Source organism: Sturnira hondurensis, unplaced genomic scaffold, assembly GCF_014824575.4.
Source record: "Sturnira hondurensis isolate 20B ecotype Veracruz unplaced genomic scaffold, ASM1482457v3 Scaffold0024333, whole genome shotgun sequence".
In the NCBI taxonomy this organism is placed as follows: Eukaryota; Metazoa; Chordata; class Mammalia; order Chiroptera; family Phyllostomidae; genus Sturnira; species Sturnira hondurensis.
Window position 1 is genome coordinate 1097687 of NW_028096964.1, and position 25204 is coordinate 1122890.

Sequence of the window (25204 nt, forward strand, 5' to 3'; positions counted from 1 at the left end):
AAAGTTTTAGGAATGGTTGCTGTTGATTCTTAATGTGGGATTAATTTACACCCTCAAATCCCTTTGATAATTCCAGAGAACAGTGACTGTGCCACATATGAGAGATTAGTGTTGGAACCCAACAGCTAGAAACAAGTCAAGAAAAGCAACTGAAAACAATTATCACCTGATATCATATCTGTAAGTCATAAGATGCATTGGAAGTGGAGGTCATTTTTCCCATATTGTCAAAGCAGATATTTTAACTCAAAGAAAAATCCATGTTGATGCTCTTAATTGTCAGGTATACTATCTACAGAGAAAAAATTAGCTGATCAGTATGATTTTGGCTGATTGCATCATTATTAGTTTAATCTCCTAAGGATTTCATTTTTCATGTGTGGTATGGCCAGGTCCTCCTTTTCAATATTATATTAGCTTTTGGCTCATTCATATTTAATTTCTTTTAAGAGCTGGCTCCACTGCTTACATTTAGGGTATCTTCCCTGGGTGCTGTGCTAATCATTCCCCCTCTTTTAGTTCATCCGCTTTTGTTTTTGTCAGTTTCCTCCTTTGAATAATGCCTTGTTCCCTCAAATGCAGTAACACTAATGGACCGTTCTAAAAATGAACCTTTACATAGAAATTCACGTAGAAATTTGAACCTTAGAATCTGCGATTTATAGCAAAGACATGAAAAGTTTTCAAAAAGAAGTAGCTGCCTGTCAGCATATAAAGATGATCATCAAAATGTAAAAATACAGTTTCTTTTTTCGCACACAACACAAACATGGTTTCTGTTTCCAACGAGATAAACTGCACGAGAAAGTACTTGTTTTGAACTGTGTTCATTGTCCCATTCTCCCTGATTCAACATGGATTCTCTTTGTTTAATTAAACATTCACAGTAAGTAGTAGCAAAAGTCTTTCTAGAATTTTCTAGATGTCAACATGCTTAGTATAAGTGCTTTGCCATTGAAAACTGTATTTTTATTTCCATAAATTTTCTAAAACTGTTGTGTTGTATACACAGTAGGTAATGTAGAGATAAGTATTTAATGAATGTAAATGACAAAATAAAGAAACTAGGACTATTTGTGTATCATTCAAATAGAGGGACAGATAAAATGGAATGAGTTATATTTTCCATATTTTATTTACTTTATATTTATTTTCATAATAAAATATGAGTAGTTTAAGTTTGGTAAATATTTTCTTAGTTATGTTGGAAAAGTGTTTCTCAAGTTGTGAGACCTGTTGGTAGATATATAGTATTACATTTGTCAATGGGTTAGACCAGCAATCTTCAACCTTTTTCATTTCATAGCGCACATAAACTAATTACAAAAATTCTGCAGCACACCAAAAACTATATTATGTTTTTCACTGACCTGACAAATAATAGGTGTAATTTTGATTCATCCACACCAGATGACTGTTGTGTTGGCTGTTTTCATTTTTTCATTGACAATCTCAGGGAAAAGAGGTCAGTACTCCTAACTAAATAGTCAGGTATTGCATGTTTTAAAAATTCTTGTGGCACACTGGTCGAAAATGGCTGAATTACACCGTTGGTTTCAGTAGGTGTTGGTAAACTTGAGGCTTGATTTTTTAAAAAGATTTTATTTATTTATCTTTAGAGGGGGAGGGAAGGAGAGAGGGAGAGAAATATCAATGTATGGTTGCCTCTCGTGTGTCCCCTGCTGGGAACTGGCCTGCAATCCAGGCATGTGCCCTGACTGAGAATCGAACCAGGATCCTCTGGTTCCAAGGCCCGCACTTAGTCCACTGAGCTACACCAGCCAGGGCTTGATTTTTTTTTTAAGTCTTAGGAGTAGGACTCTGCTCAGGAATATAGTAGAGAAATGTGGTTTGAAAATGATGGCTTTCATAAGAACCTCAGAGGGATCCAGTAGCATCATCCCATGGCCACAGTGTGAATACCACAACCTGTCATTCAGAAACCACAGCTTTGGCCAGCAAAAATTCAACTTCCTCCTGTGGCTTACCCCATTTTTTTCTTCTTTAACCATAAGTGTTATACTTGTGTTTTTGGATAGGTCCTTTGAAAGCACCACTTATGACTTGTAAAGGAGCATTTTGGGTCTACCATCCATTATCTTCCATAAGAGCACAGTGGAACTTGTTGAAGGTGTTAGTTGTGGCCCTACCCAAATTTGCATGTGGCCTGGAAGTATGTCACATAGAAATCTTCCAGATGGATCTTTGACCTTCTCTCACATACAGAGAGAGATCGCTACACTATGTCTTTGGATATTTGTTATTCCACAGAGTTTATTATGTGAAATTTCATCCCATGAAATTTGTTTACATTTTGATTGAGTTTTCAAACTTGGTTTTAAATATTAAATCAACTAGTATTACCCTTGAGGGGCAGGTTGTGTTTCCCAAGAGTGATTCCTCTGAGTTTGAGGAACTATACAGCAGCATTTTAGAATCTGTCATTTATAAAGAATGCAGATCCTTCCATTTATTTTTGAAAAGTGCTTTACAAATGGGTCTGGCATTTGAGACTTAGTGCAGGTATGAATATTGCACTTTAGCTTCATTCTGACTGGCTGGGATTGGTCGAAACGTGCATATTTTCCTGAAACATGTCCCATATCTGACAGGAAAGGTGAGCAGCTGTGATTGCTGTCATCGAAGGACACTGTGTAGTCTCTGTGCCGTGGAAGCAGCAGTAAATTAACCAACGCTGCCATACATTGGTTGGATGCGTAGTGCATGGTTAGAGCCTATCCAACAGGGAAGAATATCTAACAAGGAAGAATATCCATTTTACTATCCTTGGTACTGAAAATATTCTGCATCCTCCTCGTCATGTGGCAGCTGCCCACTTGTGTTAGAGTGGCGTGAAAACCCCTCACCATGTGGCCCAGATCTGTGGTTTTCCACTGTACCAGTATATGTTCCTGTGGTTCGATTCTCTGTAGATCTCTCAGTGTTCCTTCGCTTCCGTGTGTTTCTCATCTCCATGTTGGTTCACACTGCTTCCTCCCTTTGGAATGTCCATGTGTGCCACTGCAGGCCCTGGCCTCTCATCCGTTGACCTACTACTTCTGTGAAGTGTATGCAGTGTCTGGCCAGTCCCTGGCCTGGGGTGGTGACTAAACAAATACTCATCCTCTTCCATCTTTATCCCTTTCTCTCGGTGTATCATCACAGTCCCAAATAATTTTTTCTTCTTTAGCATGTTATATTTTTATAGCAGCAGTCACAATTATGCTTCCAAATTATTTAGTTTTATAGGCATTTTTCTCCTTCTAGGCTAAAATGTACCTGCAGGAAGAAACCACATTTTATTCATGGTCTCTCCCATCACCTATGACAGTACATGAACATCAAGCAAGTCAATATTCAGGTCAATAGCTCCAGTTAGACATTTCATGGGGAAGGATGTTAAATGATTGGCTGAAAAAAAATTGGGGGATTTTCTACTGGATCAATACTTCTTGCATAAGGACTTACATTATTTCTTGCATCTGTGAATATAATCATGACTTAAATAAAGTTTGATTAAGAAGAATAAGATATGCAGAGTGAACTGGAATAAAAATCTTCATATGAAATTTGTCTAGTTGACAGAATTGCCAACTGAGAAAATGAAAATTGGTTGTCTTCTATCATAAAATAAGAAATATTCTCTTCTTCCTTCTTCCCTCTTCTTCCCTCTATCTTTTCCTTCCCCTTTCCCTGCCCCTTCCCTTTCCTTCCTTCCTACTTTTTCCCATTATTACTGATGAACTCATCATCCTTCCAGTAACACTCACTGGAAACCCCTTCTTCTTCTGTGCTTAACACTACATCATAGCTGCTCTGTCTTCCCAATCACTTAAATTCTCCTCCTTGTTTGGGTTCAGTTCCCATTTCCTCATGTCAGAACTTTCTGTGGATCTCCTCAGTTGCTATTTCCTGGTCACTCTAGTCTACTTCACGTAACACTCTCAGAGGAATGTTGCTGAAATGCAGAGAAAGGATTTATTTCCTTCAGTTCAAGACTTTTTTTCTGTGTTTTATGCCTTTTAAAAATTATATTTGATTGCTTATGCTATTACAGTCGTCCCAATTTTCCCCCTTTATGCACCCCCCCCACGCAGCACCCCCCCACTCCCTCAGGCAACCCCACACCATTATTCATGACCATGGGTCATGTGTATAAGTTCTTTGGTTACTCCATTTCCTGTACTGTACTTTACACCCCCATGCTGTTCTGTAACTACCTATTTGTACTTCTTAATCCCCTGGCCCCTTCACCCATTCCCCTACACTCCTCTCCCATCTGACGATCACCAAAATGCTCTCCATATCCATTATTCTGTCCCTTTTCTTCTTGATTGCTTAGTTTGTTTTTTAGATTCAATTGTTGATAGATTTGTATTTTTTGCCATTTCATTGTTCATAGTTTCGATCTTCTTTTTCTTAAATAAGTTCTAACATTTCCTGTAATAATGGTTTGGTGATTCTGACCTCCTTTAGTTTTTTCTTATCTGGGAAACTCTTTATCTGCCCTTTGGTTCTAAGTGATGGCTTTGCTTCATAGAGCAGTCTTGGCTGTAGGTCTCTGCTTTTCATGACTTCGAATATTTCTTTCCACTCCCTTCTAGCCTGCAAAGTGTCTTTAGAAAAATCAGCTAACAGTCTATGGGAACTCCCCTGTAGATAACTAACTGCTTTTCTCTTGCTGCTTTTAAGATTTTCTTTTTATCTTTAACCTTTGGCATTTTAAGTCTGATGTGTCTTGGAGTGGGCCTCTTTGCATCCATCTTGTTTGGGACTCTGTGTTTCCTGGACTTGTGTGTTTATTTCCTTCACAAATTAGGGAAGTTTTTTTTCTCAACATTTTTCAAATAAATTTCCAGCCTTGCTCTTGCACTTCTCCTCTTGGCACCCCTATGATGCAAATGTTGGACCTCTTGAAGTTGTTCCAGAGGCTGCTTACACTGTCCTCATTTTTTTGGATTCTTTTATCATCCTGTTGTTCTGATTGATTGTTTCGCATTTCCTTATGTTCCAAATCATTTATTTGATTCTTGGCTTCACCCACTCTATTATGGTTTCCCTGTAAATTGTTCTTTATTTCAATTAGTGTATCCTTCATATCTGACTGGACCTTTTTTATGCTGTTGAGGTTCTTTCTCACTAAGGTCCTTGAGCATCCTTATAACCAGTGTTTTCAACTCTGTATCTGATAGATTACTTACCTCCATTTTGTTTAATTCTTTTTCTGGAGTTTTGATCTGTTCTTTCATTTTGGCCATGTTTCTTTGTCTCCTCATTTTGGAAGCCTCCCTGTATTTGCTTTATATGTATTAGGTAGAGCTACTATGACTCCTTGTCTTCGTAGTGTGGCCTAATGTAGTAGGTGTCCTGTAGGGTCCAGTGGCATAGCCACCCGTCACCCAATCTCGGTTCTCAAGGTGCACCCTTTGTGTGGGCTGAGTATACCCTTCTGTTGTAGTTGAGTCTTGGTTGCTGTTGGCAGGTCAATGAGAGGGATTTACCCAGGCAAGTCAGCTGCAAGGACTGGTTCTGTTCACTAACCACCAGCCTCCTCCCTCCATGGAGGATCAGCTATGTAGGAACAGGGTGGTGGTGCTCTAACCTGGTGGTGCTCTGTTAGCTGTCTGTTGGGTGCCGTCACTTTTTCTCATATGAGTCTTTAGGCTGGTGTGCTGGTTATCTGTCACTTCCCTAGAACAAGTGGCCAGTAAATACATGTAGTGTGGTATTGGAGTAGAGTGCTGGGTTGGAAATCTTCATTTAAAGTAGTAGTATACAGTGTATTTTCTGGATCACTAAAGGAAAAGCATCATTTAGTATTTATTAAGTAATCCGTTGATTGGAAATTTAGACCCTGTTAGGAATTTCTCTGAAGGCAGAAAGCAGAGAAGGTTGTGGGGTGGGATCAGAAGGTGGACCGAGCAGGAGTTCTTTAAGGCCGGGCATCAATTCTAACCTCTTTCTCAAATCCACTTTTCTGCAGAAGTGTGGCACTTTTGCAACAATATTTTAAAGATAACATGTTGATATTACGTTGCCAAGATTATGATAAAAGGATATTAAAAGAAACAATGTGAAGATGAGATTCACATACGGGGGTGAGGACAAGAGACATGCAGCAAAGATGGTCAAAGGAGTCCACATGAAGTTCTTCCACACCAAGAAGGCAAGCAGGACACAGCCTTGGGCACCTCCTTGGATATTAGAATGAGGTCTCTTTTCCATTACATTCTCCATCCTGCCTTCCCTCCTCTCTCTCCCCCTTCCTTCCTTTTTTACCCTGTCCTCTTTTCCTCCCCTTTTTTGCCCCGTCCACTCATTCCTTCCTTCCTTCTCTCTTATTTCTTCTCCAACCCTGTACGTTGGTAACCATACACTGCACTGCACTTCTGCTCCAGGTGGATTTTGTAATATTGACCAGTGTGAAGAAAGCACACTGTACTTCTGTTTAAAAACATGCTTTTGAATTACATGTTACACTTGAAGGTTCTGTAGGCAACAGGTTGAGCTATAATTTACTTATGACTAAAAATTAATAAAGAAGGTGTTCTTTCTACCCAGGTGTTGGAATTTCCAGAAAACTTGCTATCACTTTAAGATAGCAATTATAGATTCATTTTAATATCAAAGTTATTGGCATACAAAGGAAAACAAAGAAGTTAGGAACAATGGGCTCTGCTGGTGTGAGGCCTTTATGCTCAAGCTATTTGGCAAAGACCTCAAATTTGACTCCCTCTCTGCCTCAGGAATTGGTGGTCTTACCTGTTACCTTCTCACCTGGCACCTGTGCCTACCTCCCAACCAGGACCCTGTGCCATCTTTCCCTCATACTGTTTTCTTCCCAGGAGAGTATATCCCCCTGTCACTTCCTTTTAAAAAAATTTTTTTGGCTCCATTCTGACTACTGGTGGTGTCTGTTTTGTGCCTTCTCCCTCCTTCCCCCTTTCCCCGCCCCATTCCACATGCCAGAGGTTGTGTGCTCTTGGGCTGTGCTTTAGCTTGCCTTTGCCTCTTTCTTACAGCATTGCCTTCTCACAGCACTCCAGTCGGACCTGCTCTGGAGTTCCCTGTGTCCTTTGGACAGGGCTCAGGGCTCCCTCTTCTGTGCTTGGGACTCTGCTTACCCTTCTTGTAGGGTGCATTGTGTTATAATTGCTTACTTCCTCATCACACTCACTAACATGTTCAACTCTGTATTCTTTGCATCAGGGGATGCCTGACCTATACCAGGTGAAAGTAGATGCTAAAATCTTATCATTCATTAGGCAAAACTGGGCACCAAGACTAAGTGTGAGTGAATGGATGGCCCAGGCTCACCTGGGACAGCTTGTATTCCTGCCCACCTACCCCTGTGAGGGCTGGACTTGGGATTCAGAAGTAAGAAATAAAGGTGGATATCTGAGTGGCAATGGCTAAAACTGGGGTGGGGTGGGGCAAAAACTGGCTTGTATTTTGAAGCCATAGACAGAGGAAGATGGAAAACAAAAATAGCCAGAAGAGCTCCATGTACTCCAACCCAAAAGAGGATTGTACATTTTTCCAGAGTTGGAGGAAATAGTCCAACATTTTTTTTTTTAATGCTTGGCTGGGTAAAATTTGCTATTCTTCAAGGAGTGGCTGGAAAATACATGTTTGTGGCTCTCATGAAAGAGTCTTTGATGAGGTGAGCCTGTGTAGAAGGTGGGGAGACTGGAGGGAAGAAGCAAAGGTGAGGACTCTAGGGGGGAAGGAGGGGGAAGCTGGAGAGAACACCATTCAGGGAACCTAGAGAGGATAGCTAAGGGTGAGGAATACATTGTTGGAAGATTTGCTTTCTGAAATTAGGAAATTTGAGGTTCCCCTAGAGCCAGAAAGATTTCTATGTCTACACCTTTACCCTGGACAGTTACTTGCTCTGAGAGAATATTCTAGCAAGCGTAGGAGGGCCCCTGGGATGGAAGCTTGCTGAAATCAACTCCTCTGCATTTGTCCATCAGGTCAGTGAGTCAGCAACCACCAGGAGAGCCCCTGTGACACCCCCAGTTCAAACCTCTGGGCAGTGTTTCTACCCATGGGTCCCAGCGGACACACTCAACCACCAACTCCTTTCACACACAGCCAGCTGAACCACTGTCACATGGCAACTAAGTATAGTCACATCTGTTTGCAGCTGGACTAGACCTGGAGTTGAAATGCTGGCCTTCATTGTCATTTCCTCTAGTCCAACCTATTCCCCGTGCAGGGACATTGAATATCCACCCCCACTGAATGGAGGGAAAGAAAGAAGAGAAATGAAAGCAAGTCAACAAAAGTGGTCTGATGGGAAAATGAGACCAGAACTGCGATCCCATGTTGATGGTGAGAGGAGCCCTCTTTTCGCCCGTGCATGTTGCTTGCTGGGAACCCTGTGCAGGCTCTGCAAAACCAGTCTCTAATGAGAACCAGAGGACAGCATGCATCTCACATGCGCAGTCCTTAGCCACACTGCAAGGCAGAGAGTCGCTGCGAATCAGAAGTTCAGTTTGTTTCTCAAATGTTTCATGCAAATTTGTTTTTTTGCCAAGAATGTATCAACACTTGTAGTTGTTTTCAAATTAGAGCAGAAATATTTTGTAAGTCTGAAAAGTAGTAAGGATGTTCTGTTTTCATGTTTTCCCTGATTGGATGGAACAGGAAGTCTATTTTATTTAATTAAGTTCTCCTTTCTGTTTAATTATTTTTTTGATGAAGAATTATTTTCATCTTTTGAATTGTATCTGTCTTACACTGATCACAACAAAATGATGATAATGTAATGAGAAAACAAATGCGGCTGAAAGCACAGGGATTGTTAGCTCCTTGGAGATTAATCAGTCTTAAATCTACAATACCAAGCATATTTTTGGAAGTTCAACAACATTGTGCAAATGTAAGCTTTTAAGAAGTTTTTATTTGTACTGCAACACTTGGCCAATATTTTGCTTTCTATTTTGGTAGTAATTTTAAAATTCTATACACACTTTTTGGAGGATAAATTTTATGAAAGACGTGCACAGCTCAGGGCATCTTGCACAGAGTGACCATACCCATGAAATAGAAGCCAGATCATGAGCCAGAATGTTTTCAGAAGCCAAGACATCCCTTGGGTCTTCTCCCCATCACTAGTAACGCCCGAGAGTAGCCATTGCTAACTTCATTTTGTTTCATTTTAAACTTTACATCAACGTAAATGGACTCACTCAGTGTGTTCTTTTGTGCCCCGCTTCCGTTTGCCCAGTATTCTGCCCGTGAGAGTCATCCAAGTCAACGCCAGTGTATGCACAGTGTGCAGCTTCAGTCTGTGAATGCATAAGATTGTGTGTTTTCCACATTCTGCTGTTCCATTTGGAGGCTGCCATGGACAGTGCTGCTGTGAGCATTCTTGAGTAGGCCCTTAAAATTTTTTTTAAGTACAACAAAATTAAAACATTTGAGTTCACAGCTCAATGAAGTTTTACATGCAACCACCCACCCATGTAATGTGAACAGACTGATGAAGCAGAGAGTGTTTCTGGAAACTTCCTTTGTACCCCTGTTAATCAGCCCCACTGAAAGTCACCACTATTCTGACTTCTTTCACCAAAGATAATTTCACTGTCCTTGAACTGCCTGCAGTGGGACCATCTGGTGTGCTCTTCTGTTGAAGTTTAAGATTCAAGGCAATCCTCTCAGGGTGGGGAGTGCATGGAACTGTAGAGAGTTGTTTTCCAGAAACTCATGGTAATAAGCAAAATTTTAAAACAAGAGTTACCAAAAATAGCATATGCTAGTTAAAAATCACAAACAGGAGGGTGAAAGTTAAGAAATAAATGTTAAAATCCTCCACATATACTCCATATTTTTTAATTTTTTTTAATCCAAGAAAGAATGTGTTTGTTGCCTGTTATTTATTTATTTTTTTGGTAGTCATCTTTTATTTCCACACCTGCATTTTTTGGTAATGAAGTAGAATTAAAAACAAGAGAATTAAAAAGTTCAAACTGTAGTAGCACATGATGAAGGTGAATAATGTTTCATTAAAATGGATACAGTAATAAAAATGTATGAACCTGGCTCTGACGCACACGGCACTGTGTGGCAGGCAGCACTGTGAGGTATCCACAGAAGCGTATTGCTGGGGAAGAGGTGTGTGAACGCTTGGCTGCTGGAGATGCCACCAGACAGGTTTCCAAAGTGGTCATCCCCCTGGAGAATCTCACCAGGCGGGTCTGAAAGCTCACTTTCGGTTTCTGCACACTTGTATTTCTGCCCAAGTGGCCCTAATAAATATTTTTTGTCTTCATATATTTCTCTAGTTGGATATATACTTATTCAAAAGATTCTCTGGAGAAGTGCTACCATCCCAGAGAAAATTGTGGTAGTAATATCACCACAAAACTATTTTGACATTTTGCACAACATAGGGAATGTGAAAAAGAATTTGAAAGATAAGCTGTTTAGACTTGGCAGATCTCCACATGTCCCTATTTGGTGGGATGTGAAACACATAAAAATTGTTGAAGCTGTGATGTTAAAGATCTGTCTCCCACCAGAAGCAAGAAGAAAATAAAAATGGAGGATTTCACTTTGCTTAAATCATTCCAAATATACTTTTGTACAGTAGTTATGTTACAGATAACAAATTGGCACCACAGTGCTCGCCCTTGCTCGCCTCCGTGTCTCAGACTCACAGCAGTGCTTGTCCTTGGGTTAAGTGAAAGGCACCGTCTCAACAGAATTAGTCAGCCCTCCCCTTCCTGCATCCCCACGTGGAACTCACTTGAATGTTGAGAAGAACCCCCGTTGTTCGACAGAACAGAGAAAGACCGGAAATGGGTTTTATTTAAGCTTTAAATAGGCTTTATTTAATAGGCAAATTAGAGTCATTGACCTCCATTATTTCCCTTCCTTCTTTGGCAATAGTGCTCTGTATCGTAAATCTTTGGGAATTAGTAGAACATAACATACTTTATAGGATTAATGCTGATGATTTGACTCTGAAAATCTTTTAATTGGGGCGTGGCAGAAAAATTGGAATAATATTAATTACTTTATCGTACCCTGAAAAATATAGTACAGAGACTTGTATAGAAGATAAAAGTGACTTGCTTTAGAGATTATTTTGTTGTCTCTTTTGCCTTCCTTTCAAATTGTATTACTTGTTTGTGTTTGAAGTTGATCTCTGCTGCTGATGTGGTATGTGCCTATGTGTATCTGACAGAGTTCTCTTAGAACTGATGTGTTTTTTCTGTTTCAAATACAATTCATTCTGTTCACCTTCTGCCTGAAGGTCACTTATTCTACTCTCACGGTAAATTATTGGCTCGATGGTCTACTGGAAAGAGGCTAAAAGGACTGTCAACATTGACTTGGTTTTCATTATTTTCTACAGATTTAAGGGTATAAATGACAATGTTTTCCCCCTGAGAGCTTTCTGGGTTCTCCTTTCCCCAATGGCCCTGGTGACTCATCCAGTTTTTGGCCTTCAATGGTTTCTTTTATAAGGGAGACCAAGAGTCACAACTCTTTGACCTTTGGGATCTTCAGCCACATTCCCCATGACCGACTTGTCTGCCATGACAATTTGGCTTAAGCAATTGCCTTACGGGAAGAAAGCACAGACATTGCTGTAGGGACTTGGAGCTAATTTTCTTGACGTGAGCACTCCAATGAGGGGAAAGGCGGAGAGAAAGAGTGTGAGTACTTCACAAAATGTACAAGTTCTTCCCTTTCTAGAATCTGAAACAGATGGGATGGGAACTAGTTGAATGAAGCCCAATATATTTCAGATGTTGGGAAAAAATGAGCAGCCTTGCAAATTCCTTCAGATGTGCAGCCAGTAGGGAGCTGTTTGAGTCTGTGAGACTATGTATATCTTCTGATACTGCTGAGAGGTCCAGATGCAAAATGTAATTCCTCGGGAAGTCATGAAATTCATGACGTAGCATTTAATATGTAGGTCACCAAAGAAATTATAAATCTGGGTAACTCATGGTTTATTTGCCCTTTCAGTCAAAATGGAAGATTGAGATTTGTATTACTCAAGGCTTTTCATTTAATTAGCTATTTCTAAATCATGTATTACTACACGTGATTAAAAAGGGATGCTCAGAGTACTGTTGGTATTCTTTTTAGCCGTGCATCCTTGAATCACAACGGAAATACCTCTCTGTATGGTAGGGTGACAGCCAGCACAGGTCACTATGTGACAGCAGTTGTGAAGGACCTGAATAGTGATATTTCAAAATTGATTTTTAGCAAAGTAAATGTGCAGCTTGTGATTTCTGCTTGTTATTCTAAAAATTAGATTTTCCCCCTTAAAAACAGAGCCATTTACATAAAATGCTAGGCTGCCTAGAATGTTTAACAAACATCATGGTCTAATAGTGCTTTTTGTTCTGAAAAGGTGACCATAATTTAGTTGTTCTTAGAATTATCAATTCTTTGGAATTGTCTTCCAGGGCCAGAATTGGTACTAGAATCTCCCAAATGAATAAAACAGATGAGGAAACATGAATGTCTTTGGTCTGAGAATTGAAAACAAGTTTTACTTGATTTGAGCTGGTGGGGACAGGTTGAGGGGGCCTTTACTTCCATAATAGAATCTGCAGAAAGGCTCTGGGCCTTTATTTTTTGTTTCAGATTTCCCTCAGTGGTTGTCATGGCCAAGTGCTGCCCGGGGCAAAACTGATCATCTGTTACGCACACGATGGGTGTATTTCTATGGCAGAGACTCGCAAGCAACTTGACCCCAAGATCCACAATTGTGCCCCTGTAACCTCTTATCTGTTGTCCCCTGCCATTAAGGCATTTACTGATAGCTTAAGGGAACAGTTCCAGGAAATTCGTTTTTATAACTTCCCTCCAATTGAATAAAGATAAGCCTCTGAGATTTTATCAACATTTCATGAGAGAAAACTCCAGAATCACCATATAACCATGTTCAGCTTCAGTCATTGGATTTCTGTTTAATTAGAAGTTTAGAGAAACTCTAAGTAGAAAAGGCCCTTGTTGGGTTTCTGCCAGCTAAGCTCTCGTGGTAGGTAGACAAATAAATACTGTACAAATGAATGAGTCTTCGCCTGGTTGGATTTTCCTTCTGGTACCTGTAGGAGTGAAATGGAGTTTAGCAGAGTTTAAAGAGTAGAGACGGCTTTTTGAACCTGGGTCAGAAGCAGGAAAGTTGTGGGAAGTGGGGTAGTGACAGAGGGGAGGCCAACCTGGAGGCTCAGCGACTGAGAGCTGCCTCACCTTTGGGCTCTCCAGGCCCGAGGGCTAACCTAGCAGCTCTGGGCAGCTCTGGGCACCCCTGCACCCCCGAGAACCTCCATTCTTCTCTGTCTGGTGTGGTGGTCTGGAGTGGTCTCACAATCATTGCCGAGTTCCCTTTTTGGAGTTTTTCCCCTGCAGGGCCGCGGTGCAGCGATACATTGTGAGTTGACGGGCCGTTATCTATGGTGGTTAGTGTAAGGATGATTAAATGGAAACCACCACCACCAACAAAACAGTAGTAATTGGGTACCGGCTACTCTATTTCATCGATTCTGAGATATGCCTATTTATTAGTATTTAAACAGCTCTGAAATTGGGGTAGATTTAACAGTTGATGATGCATCAACATGCAGTCAGTGCTGTTCCTCATTGTCAGTTTTACAGCCGATGTGGGCTCAGTGAAATCCAGTCTGTATCAGGTTCATTGAGAGGGTCTGGTCCTGCCCCTGAAGTGCTCACGAGGTAGTGGGGAGACATACATGTAAAGGAGTATAAGGAAACACAATAAATGTCGCATAGAGGCATGTAGTCAAACATTGTTTTTAATCCTCACCTGAGGATGTATATATTTATTGATTCCACAGATAGGGGAAAGGGAAGAGGGGGTGGGGTGGGGGAAGAGAGAGACAGAGAGAGAGAGAAACATCAGTGTGAGAAAACATTGACCAGATGTCTCTTGAATGCTCACTGACCAGAGGCTGAACTGCAACCCAGGCATGTGCCCTGACTAGGACTTGAACCCGTGACCTTTCAGTTTATGGGACAACACTCCAACTAACTGAACTACACTGACCAGGGCCATGTGGTCAACATTTTATGAAATCCTAGGTGGAGAGCAGTCAGTGCTCACCTGGGATTGGACCAGTGATGGTGATGCTGAGTGAGGTACACTTCTTGAGCCTCTTAGTACATGTATTTGTGCATTTTGAAAGGACCTTCTGGAGCACAGGTTTAAGTCTTTGGTCACCAAAACCCAGAATGTGAAGTAAACTGTGAGCATGGATTGATTTAAAATGTTAGGAGGTAATGAGAGCGCATGCTGAAAATTGCCTAAAATGTGAGCCAGAGAAAGAAACAAAACCATAATTTCAGGAGTCTGGATTGTTCTCAATTGTCCCACTTCCAAAATATAAAATTAAGAACAGTTTACTGTCTTGGAGGGACCTTTCAGATTTCACTTACAAAATACCTATTTTCAGATGTGGTTTTTAAAAGATTTTATTTATTTTTATAAGGAAGGGAGAGAGGGAGAGAAACATCCATCAGTTGCCTCTTGCTTGCCCCCAGCTGGGAACAGTGCCCTGACTGGGAATCAAACCAGGGACCTTGGGTTCACAGGCTGATGCTTAATCCACTGAGCCACACCTGCCAGGGTTTAGATACAGTTGTTTTATGCAGAAGATCTCCATGGCAATGGAGCAAAGAGAAGTATATTGTTTAAAAATAGATTTCACATGATCACAATGCTATTAACAGTATGGTTTTATTTTCAAGAAACATATCAGTTGAAGCAGAATTTAGCTACACATTTTTATCTCGGATTTAACAGCTTATTAAAATTATTTCTATCATACCCTCTTACAGTCTGTCCAAAATACCTCTATTTTGGTTTAAAATTTGGATTCTTCTAAGAAAATTGCAAATGTGTGTAGGTACTGTCATATGTTTGACTTTTAGTGTGTTGCAAGTTTTATGTACTGGAAGTTGAAGTTGGGCGCTAATTTCAACACCCTTGCGTGTTCTATTTCGCCTCCCAATTCAGTTTTCAGTCTCTAAAATGGGGATTATAGCTGATTGTGTTTAGCGCCCGATGGGCATTTAAACATGTCAGCTCCCTTCTTCTCCAGCTTTTATTACATGCTTGAATTCTTTTCCATGCCGTTCTTTTCTTTAAATTTATTTATTTATTTATCTTTAGAGGGGAAGGGAAGGAGAGAAGGAGAGAAACATTAATGTATGGTTGCCTCTCGTGAGTCTCCTGCTGGGAACTGGCCTGCAACCCAGGCATGTGCCCTGACTGGGAATTGAACCGTGATGGTGTGGTTCGCAGGCCCACGCTCAATCCACTGAGCTACACCAGCCAGGGCCCATGCAGTTCTGACATTAATTTATATGGTAGAAATGAACTACAAGGAACGTTTAGTTGTTGATTGTTCTTTAATTGAACATTCAAGCTTTAATTGAGTTAAAAATCAGTTCTTTAGGGTTTGGGCTTAAAAGTAAGCCCCTTCATTTATTTACTTGTTGCACAAGTGTCTGTTTAATTTTTTTTTTTTTTGCATGCCTGCATTTCCCTGGGATTGAGAGGGCCAAAGCATGGACTCTGCCCAGCTAAGTTATCTCTCATAGTCTCAGGTCTTCAATTCCTAAAGCAGAAGTGTGACGCTTTCGTCGCCTTACAAATACGTTGTGTCCTGTTCACATCTCTTGGAGAGTCCATTTCAAAAAGTATACGTGACAATCTTCGCTTTTTGGAGTAACCAATGCTCTGATATGTGCTACTCCAGGACTGCTGTTTCGTCTGTTAGGGCAACACAGATGGACCATAGGACGTGGAGGGGACAGCGCCATTAGCACAGATGCAGATTCCACATGTTAGGACCGTGTTTGTAATGACAGGGTAACACTTTTCCCATTATTAGGTGAAGATGCCACAATCATTTTGGTTCAGATGTGGACATCGATTTACAAAAGTTCTTCCACTTACAGACTTTTTTCTTTTATTTCCAGGGTGGTGGTTGTGCTGGCTCTGGCTGTGGGAAATGTGACTGCCACGGAGTGAAGGGACAAAAGGTAAGTAGCTGAAACTTCAATGACAATTCCTTTTGAGTTGCCATCAATGTGGAATTTATTAGAAAGTACATTTAAACCAATCAAGTAATCAGCAGTTTGTGTTAAAGCCTTATTACTACTTTACCATTTTCCCCAGAGTAATATAAATGAAGCAAAACCAGGTTTAACATTGCTAAAAAATCTTAACAATTACTCCTCAAAGATTGTACTAATTAGTGGCAATTAATGTACGAAAAGGGATTTCATTCATTTTTCTCTTTTGACTCAAGAAGGAACAAGTGTGTTGGAAGAAAATCTGTTAAGTCCATATTTTTCTTTGGAATTAATGTATAAGAAAAAAACTTAGCTTTTTTTTTCTGAAAAAAATAAGGAATTTCTGTTGAACTTGTGGGATCTCCATGGAAGTTACTATGTAAAACAGTATTTAACTGATAAATCACATACTTATCTAGATTTATTTACAACAATAGTAAATATTTATTGGGTCCCAAATGGAAAGTTAAAATGCTTTTCTCCAATCAAGCACTCTTCTTCCCTCTCATTAAGAATCACAGCTCATTTTCTTTGGAATGCAACTCATATTTGTGCATTTCAGATATGAGAGAGGATACCTGGGTGGTTTTTACCTAGGGACAGTGTGTACCTTTAAACTCTCCAGGAGTCACCATGGACACAAGGCATGGCAGTGAGAAAACGTGGCCAGTAAACCAGCCAGCCTCCCCTGTGGAAGCACATGGTGGGTTGAGGTGGTGTGGACTGCAATGAGCTGCCGTGGACCACTGCCTGCTCTCCGGGAGCTGAAGGTGTTAGCCGGGCCATCGCGAGAGTTTTTCTCTCACTCACAGCCTGCCTGAAGGTTTATGGGGTCCCAGATTCACAGTTTTGAAATTCAGCGAATTCCGTTTTATAGAAAACTGTCATTTCTTTTTTAACTTCTTGCTAAAATACCAGTGTTATTCTTAAAGAAAAACACGCTGATGGTTGGTGGCACTGGTATTGCCTGGATAGTTTTCAGATAAGTGAAAGATGTGAAAACATTTTTACATTTCATATCAACTTTATCAACTGTTGGGTAGGCCAAAAAGTCTGTTTAGTTTTTTCCCTAAAATAAAAGACACATTTTTCACTTTCACTAAAACTTTTATTGATTTGGGTATTTTAAGTATGTTGCTATCTCACACATGGTATAACATTCTCAATTAGTGATTAGATTTGATTGCTATCACCTTCAACTGGGCCTCCCAAGCATGGAGTGTTGTCCAGTGAGAAATCTCTAGCATGAAACTCTACGAACCACTCTTGACACACTTGGTCAGTCACAGCACCTTCTCCATACACAAACAGCATAAATCTTTTTTGCGTTTCAGTTGCATTTTTTACTTAGTCAAAATAATAAAGCATAATATACCAATAATGCTGCTTAGTTTCTTCTATTTTCAATATTAAAATGCTCTACATAAAATTACCAATCTTCGTAAGTTTTTTTAGATGCACACTTACATATAGCTGTCATAATACAGTCTAGCAAAACTGTTTGAAATGAAGTGAAAGATAACTAAGAGCTACTAGAGCCATCTTATGGGAAAAAACCAGATGAACTTTTTGGCTAATCCGATATAGTTCATCTTCATGGGCTGTTCATTCTCTCACTTGGGGAGTTTTTCTAGCTAGGTCAAGCGTGCATTCTCAAGACTTACTTTAAAGTTAGAGCAAGTATGTTCATACCACAAAGATCCTTTTTAAAAAAAAAAATGACCTAACTTGAATTACGTATAAGTTCTCTGCATTAAAGAAAAAAATTCTTACAACTATAAAAAGTAAAACATTCAGATGCCAACAAAACAGCACTACTGTTTTTCTTGTAACATAAAGCACCTGGAGAGGGGCAGGCAGAACTGCTATTTCTCACTCTTCCGAAGGCAGGGCCAGCCCACGAACTTTCTTTGATTTCCTCTCCCAAGTAGCCCCAGACCCCAGGGCACTCACACATGGCTCTGGTGCTTTTTAGACCTCTGTTCTGTGCATGCATTTTTCTAGCCCAATTTGTTTTAATCATTACCCAAATCCACCCATTAATATGTAACAAAGTAGACCAATCCATCTATACCTTTCCACATATTTTCAGCTGACTTCTTCATAACTTGATGACAGCTAGTGAGGGATTTGACCCACTTCAGTTCAGAGTTGCTCAAACATACTTAGATGAGGCAGGGTCACATCCGAGTCACAGACAGCATCTAGCACCCAACCCAGCAAGGAAAGGGTCTTTAAACATTTCTTGTCAGAATTGAGCCTTGATGAAACCCTTGCCGTGGCCCATATACGCTCATCTGGCCCCAGTTGGTGATCAGTGTGACATTCAGGAGGCTCTGCTGCCACTTTGTCTTGGAAAGGTCAAGGGCAGGAGAGTGTTAAAGAATAAGATGTGCCCTTGGATTGTGACACTTTCTTGTGATGAGGGCTCAGGTCAGCCTGCTACTGTGACCAATCCAAGCCTTGAAATTGGGAAACCCCAGAGCTCCTGTTGGGACTGGGGTAGAGGGTGTACAATTCTGCACTTGCTAGCAAGTAAATCCGAGGCGCAGGGCCTGGGACCTCCATGATCTTTCTGGTCTTGACCTTGTTCCCTCGCAGTCTCCTCCATTGTCCATTTCCAACTTTTTGTGTTATTAGTAAATAAAGACTATCTAAAATAATAACTGGGTGGCTATAAATTAAACCATTCAAAGTCTAATTATTGAATGGATTCAAAGGCCTCTTGAAATTCAGGGGAATGGCTGAATGATTTAGAATTATGTCTTTTTAACAGAAATCAAAGATCTGTCTTTTATCCTTTTGAGCATAAAGATTTCAGGCCCCATGGTTCACATAGTATGAGCAAGGAAGTGGCTCTTCCTCCCATGGAAAGAGGAAATTTTAAACTTCCACGTATTGTCTTGGAAGTGTTGTTAAAATAATTACTTTAATGATGTGATACACCTAGAGCTTGACTGAGCTGGGATTTCAGATCTGATTCCATTTCTCTCTTCCCAAGGTCAGATAACAAAGAAATACAGGTCAGTGAGAGAAGTCGTCTTCTGCAACTGCCAGTGACTCCCACCCATTCTCAAAGCAAGTCCTAGACAGGCTAATCTGGTATAAATGCAAAATGAAGGAAGGGTTTAGAGTCACAGTTTAAATCTGTGGTTCAAAGTGAAGGCCTACTTTTTGAGCTACTAATGAATGTCTACAATTGTCATAGGAGGTGTTTGCTATTCTCAAATGTCTACAAATTAAATAAGTTTTGACTTTTATTAAAAAATGGGATAATAGCAGCCACATAACCCAGAAAGAATTAAAATTACCTAACTGGGACAGAGTGTCACTGCCTCAGAAATTTGGAAATCATTGTTTCTGAGACATGGCTTTTCCACATCTTCTTGAAAAAACACTTTGACATACTGGCTGTTTAGAAGTCACCAGTGGAAATTGGAATATCTCCAGTATAAATTGCCAAATCTCTTTTGGCTAAGTCCTGCTTTCCATGAAGATGTGATTAATTGACAGAATGCCTTATATTCTCCAGATAGTTAAGTAAATGTTGATGTAGCAGATTCTTAGTCATTTTATAATCCCATAGTTACCAATATAGAACCAGGTATCTTATTCTGAGTTCAACAGTTAAATTCATTGGATTTTAGCGTCTTTGCTGAGTTGTTTATTTTCCTGCTTCCCTGGCTGGCCACTCATGTCTTCAGATGTTTTCTCTTAGGTAATTAATTTGGGTTTGTAAACAATGGCCTTGTGTTCTTTGTGTCCTGAGGCCTCAGCAGTGTGGGAATGTTATCTACTTAAACTGATTAGGGTTTGGAATGGGTGCCTACTCAGAACTAGCCAAAAGTTAAGCTCCTCTTTTGCTTGATAACCTGATTTTCTCAACTGTTTGAGATGATAGGAAAGGCCACACATTCCCAGAAGTTACTGCTATAGACTTAGAAGTTAACCATTTACATTTTGCTAAACTAGAGCTTGCTTAAGAAGTTTTTCAAATAGTTTAATCATGGGAGTCTGCATTTATGTAATGCTGTCATTATATTCTATGACTGCTGTGTCTGAAAAAATGAACTTCATGTTAAACTAGAGGTAAGACACAGGCACGTGAAATCAGTAGGTTAAGTGTTATCAGGTTCTGGGAGAAATGGTATAGAAAACAAATGCTATAGTTCTGAGAAGGAAGTAATCCCTGTGACCTACAGTCATAAAATGAAAGGGGCAACTTAGATGAATAAGATCTAGGCAAATCATGTGTTCACTAATTCACCAGACTAACCTGGGTATAGAATGAGGTTGTCTGTCACACATGCGCATAAAGACACATGCCGAATTTAGCTACGGCACATTAATCAGAGAAAGCACCTCTGGACAGTTGATAAATGCTATCATAGAAAAGGTTTGATAATTCGTAATATAATGACACTTAAAAGGGACATCCCCAAGTCATAATCTTGGAAGCACAGAGAGTCTTAAATAACTGAAATTATAATTCTAATCATTATAATTCTAATGATTCTAAATAACTGAAAGTCATTCTAATGATTAGTGGAAACTGCATGGGTAGCTCATGTCTTCTCAGAATACTTTAACCTACTGATACCTAGATCCTTGCCAACAATGCAGGCAAGAAGCCCGTGATTGTGTTATTACCAACGAGATGGTTTACAAATCACAGCCCCTCTCCCCGTTCTGGGTCAGCGATGCGGTCATTGATTAGTATAGTCCCAGGCTGCATTCAAGGCAGAGAACTTTGAAGATGGAATTTATGTCTTCTTGCCTAAAATGTGTACCTTCTCTGATTTGAAAGAGTTGGAGAAATCTGGCCAATCTGGAAATAATTCTGTTTCTGGCCCTGGAATCTAGGAAGATGTTAATGTTGCTTTAGCACCAAGTTTGTGCAGGATACTCTTCTTTTATTGTGGTAAACGATGGTAGATTTACCGGCCATTTAGCTCCTATACGTACTGAGACAGTCAATAGATATTCCACGTCAGACCTACATATAAACCTGTCTGAATGTTAGCATTAAATTATGCACTGTGCTCATAAACAACAGAGTTTGGCTAGGAGGGGAAAATCTTGGCTTTGGAGTATTAGCACAAGAAAGAGAAAGAGGTTGATGTATATTGAACTTCTACCTTGGGTCAGACATGGCACTGAATGCTTTTTATGCGTATTATTATTATACCCTTTTTACAGCTAAAAAAAACCCCAACTAATCCAAGATTTCTCCGCTTTGGCACTATTACACTTGGGTAGAAAAATGTTTTTATGGTGGGGGTGTCCTGTGAGCTGTAGGATGTTGAGCGGCATCCCTGGTCTCCACCCACCAGGTGCCAGGGGCGCCCTCCCACCCCAGTTGTGACAACCCAAATATCTCCAGATGTGGCCAGTGTCTCCTGGGGGCTGGGGAGAGCAGGGAGCAAGATCAGCCTGGACCAAGAGCCACTGAACTAGCCTAATCTCTTGTAGTGAGTAAGAGGCCAGTAACAGGATTCAAGTGCTACATAGCATTAATCAGTTTCCACTTTTCAAGATAAGAAGATCCCGAGGCGAGAGAACCCAACACAGTGAACTTATGGTTCAGAGTATCCTAGAATCTTGCGCAAGCTCCCTTTGCTCCAAATCTGGATCCATGGTGCTGTTCCCCTGGCCACCTGTCAAGGAAAGCTCACCTTCTGAAGCCTTTCTCTGAATGGGTAATGCTGGAGGGGTTACTGGAGGACCACAAAGAAAAGAGCCTATTCCTTCAGGCCACTGGGCAGACCTCCCAATTCAAGTTCTAGAGGAACATTCCTTAGTGCAAGGATGTCAAACTCATATTCACCAGGGTCCACATCAGTCTGGTGGTTGCCTTCAAAGGGCTGAATGTAATTTCAACTCCTTAACAATTAAGGAGTAGTTACATTTATACAGTCCTAAAATTATTTTGGCCCTTTGAAGGCAACCTCAAGGCTGATGTGGCCCCTGGTGAAAATGAGTTTGACATCCCTGCACTAAGGCTTCCATCTGATTAAACAAATAACCACAGGGGACCACCTTGTCAGTGACATGGAGCAGGTCAGAGGTCATCGGCCCAAGTCTGAGCCCTGCCCCTGTATGAGAGAGGTTAGGGGAAGCCCGGCCCAGAATGCAGCATTCATTCCATGTCATTCAGGCCATGTTTATTTTTTTACAGCATTCAGGGCAGACTGAATTGAGGGTTTCTTAGGCCTGTGTCAAAGAGATGCATGTACATAGTGAGGATTGGGCCCCTCCACTCCCTTCCTCCAGGAAATCCTGGCATATACTCTGACCTGTAGGAAATTCCTCACTCTGGTTAAAAGGGAGTAACCTTTGTTACTTAATGGGCATGTCTCTTTGATTTCCCAGGAGGTGAATGTGGCCATACTGTTTATCCATTCTGGACATAGTCAAAAGCTATAGTCACCAGCAGGAGTAGAGCATTGTGTACGTTATACTTCATTTATTGGCTAGTTACTCTCTTTTCATTCCCAATTATTCTTAGTACATGTGGAGAATAGATTTGGGTCCTTAAGGATTATTAGCTAACAAGATTATCTTTCATTTTTATCAGAATATTGAAAATTTTACCCGTAAATTAAATCATATTAACCATTGTTCTGAATGATTAAAGGTATCGTATTTCTTTCTATTTAATTTTTCTCAAGTAAATGAAAATAAATATTTTCATGTAGGCTCTTTGCAACTTTTGATTAATTGACTTATTTGGACTGACTGAATTATTAATAGTAACAACAATTTATTTATTAAGCACTTACTCTGAGAAGTTCTGTAGCACATTTGAATTAGTGAAAATTTCAAAATCTAGTCTATTTCAAAAGAAATTTCATTTTCTTCCAAAATGTGTAATATATAGAGTCAAAATGTGGTAAAAACTGCTACTTAGTATAAAATGTTAGAAGGCTTATTTAATTAAAATTAAGATTTGTTTAGTTAGTGCATTGAGTGTATTTGAAATTATTCTGCTATTTTTGAGACTGATTGGACATCTTTATTTTCATGTGTTTTGAGCAGTCACAAAAGCCAATAGTGTCTATTTCAGCCTTTCCCAAAATGTGATCCTCAGGCCACTGTGAGGATGTTAATAAATACTTCCTTTGGGACAGAATGTAGAAGGATGTTCCAAAGACAGATAAGTTTGGGGAACTCCGAGTTGTGATTAAGTGGATGCTTGTGTTTTCCACTTTTGGGTACCTTGCAACCTTTAAAAAGCTTCTGAACCTTTTAAGGAATGGCACATCATATATAGTTTCCCAAACCTATTTGATCATGGATATCATTTATTTCTCACCTCAGGAACAGCCTGTAGGAAAGAATGTTTTACTGAATAAAGGCCATGATTCTAGTGTGAATTCCACTATCTCTTTGCCAGGTGTGTTTCGTCAAGTTATTTTGATCAAGTTAATGTATTAAAAAAGGGAAATGAACTTTGATCCTCAAGTTTTCCAGTGTCACTAAAAGGATCAAGTGAAAGGTGTTGTGCGTAAAAGAACTCAGGAAATTTAAAATGTTATCTATGTGTACCTGTCATTTTAGCAGTAGTTCAATTTTAAAATTTTGATAAAATGAGGAAAGAGTTGGCATGCTTGTCCTGTCCTGGGCAGGTTCCTAGTCATAAGCGTCCAGGCACAGATTGTACGTGCACAAATGGACTTGTGCCACCTGTGGCAGAAGCTCTCCTGGAACCCAAATTAAAGAGATACTGGGATGTTTTTAAAGTCGTAGCACTATTTGTTAGGAAGCGTGTTTGTAGCTTTTGGAAGCTTTTGGTAGAGGAAAAATGAAATGTACTCACTTGGGAGGTCTGTCTGGAAACATCATCCAATTTCTAGTCAGGGTTGTGGCTTTATCTTCCATTTCCAGAATCGTTATCCTTTGCAGTCTAAGGGAGACCAGCTCTCCCTTTTTTCTCTTCCCCAGCGTTTTGTTAACTGTTTTTCCTGATGTACAACATGTATAAACTCCTGTCCACCCCTGGCCAATTTTTCTTGTTCTAGATATCATTTAAAAGGGAACCTTAGAGGCATGTCACTTACTTTTTGCCTTATCATGGGTTTCAGCCCTCCAGAGTGTCTATTTTAATCACTTGGGAACCCACTGGTGTTCACCGCAGGAGCCGATGGCATGTTAGCTGGTTATTTGGGTCAATACGTGTTTTTTTTTTCTGGTGTCTTGTAATACCAGGATTGCTTCCAGATGTCTCCTATTTCCTATTTCCACATATTGCACATGAATCATCCTCTGGCAGAGTCATCGTGAGAATCAGTATCGGTTTCCACATTTACCTACTCTTGTCTTTTTGATAGTTCTTTGAAAATAAAGAATTTATGAAAATGCCTGAATCCAAGGATGAAACATCAACCATATACCGTAGGGAAACCACTAAAAATGGATTTATGCAAAGTGGCTTATCTTATTATGCACACAAAGCCCGCCATAGAGCATGGCTGAAACATAAGCGTCCCATCCTGCAGGAGGGACAGGGGGCCACACTTCCCCCTCTTCCATCTCGTCTTCTCATTTCTCTCCACTACCTAAAATCTGCTCCTTTGCCCTGTGCTTCTGAGACCCATTAAAACTGTGATAGATTATAATGATAAAAATCTATGTTTTTTTAATTTGCAACTATATTTGGAATGTATCTCCTCAAGAGCAGCTTCAAAAATAGTGAGTTGATTTTTTTTCCACGTTTACAAGGAGTAGTAAAAAGTTAAAGGTCTTGAATGGAATTTTGTGTCCTGTGACTTTGGAAGCCCAGAACACCTCCTGTGAGTGTGCGCTGTCATCCATATGCTGGGCCCCGACAGTCCTCATCTTGGCTATTAATGGAAAAAATTATTTTTTCTAAATATGATCCCGACAAAACATTGACTGGCAGGAATAGAGCTTTCTTTTAGAAAGAGCGAAATGAGCCTGCACGCTGTAATTCAAGATTGAAGGTTTAAAACCCACCCTGACAAATGGAAAGTGGGGAGTCGGCTTTCCCTCCTGTTTGTGGGTGCAGCGCTTCCCCACAGCACATAATGGTGCAAGCCAATGATGCAGTGTAGGCGTGGGGAACTGCACCCACAGAAATGGTATTAACAGAACCCTCATGCTTGTGAAG

At 40.2% G+C, this 25204-nt stretch overlaps 1 protein-coding gene across 3 annotated transcripts in view; it reads left to right on the plus strand.

Moving 5' to 3' along the window:
- COL4A1 (collagen type IV alpha 1 chain) overlaps positions 1-25204 on the plus strand; it is a 152606-nt gene that overhangs the window by 44053 nt on the left and 83349 nt on the right. For all 3 annotated transcript variants that reach the window (XM_037038353.1, XM_037038352.1, XM_037038351.1), the window contains exon 2: positions 15979-16041. In XM_037038353.1, the coding sequence (XP_036894248.1) occupies positions 15979-16041 (63 nt within the window). The remainder of the gene's footprint in view (positions 1-15978; positions 16042-25204) is intronic.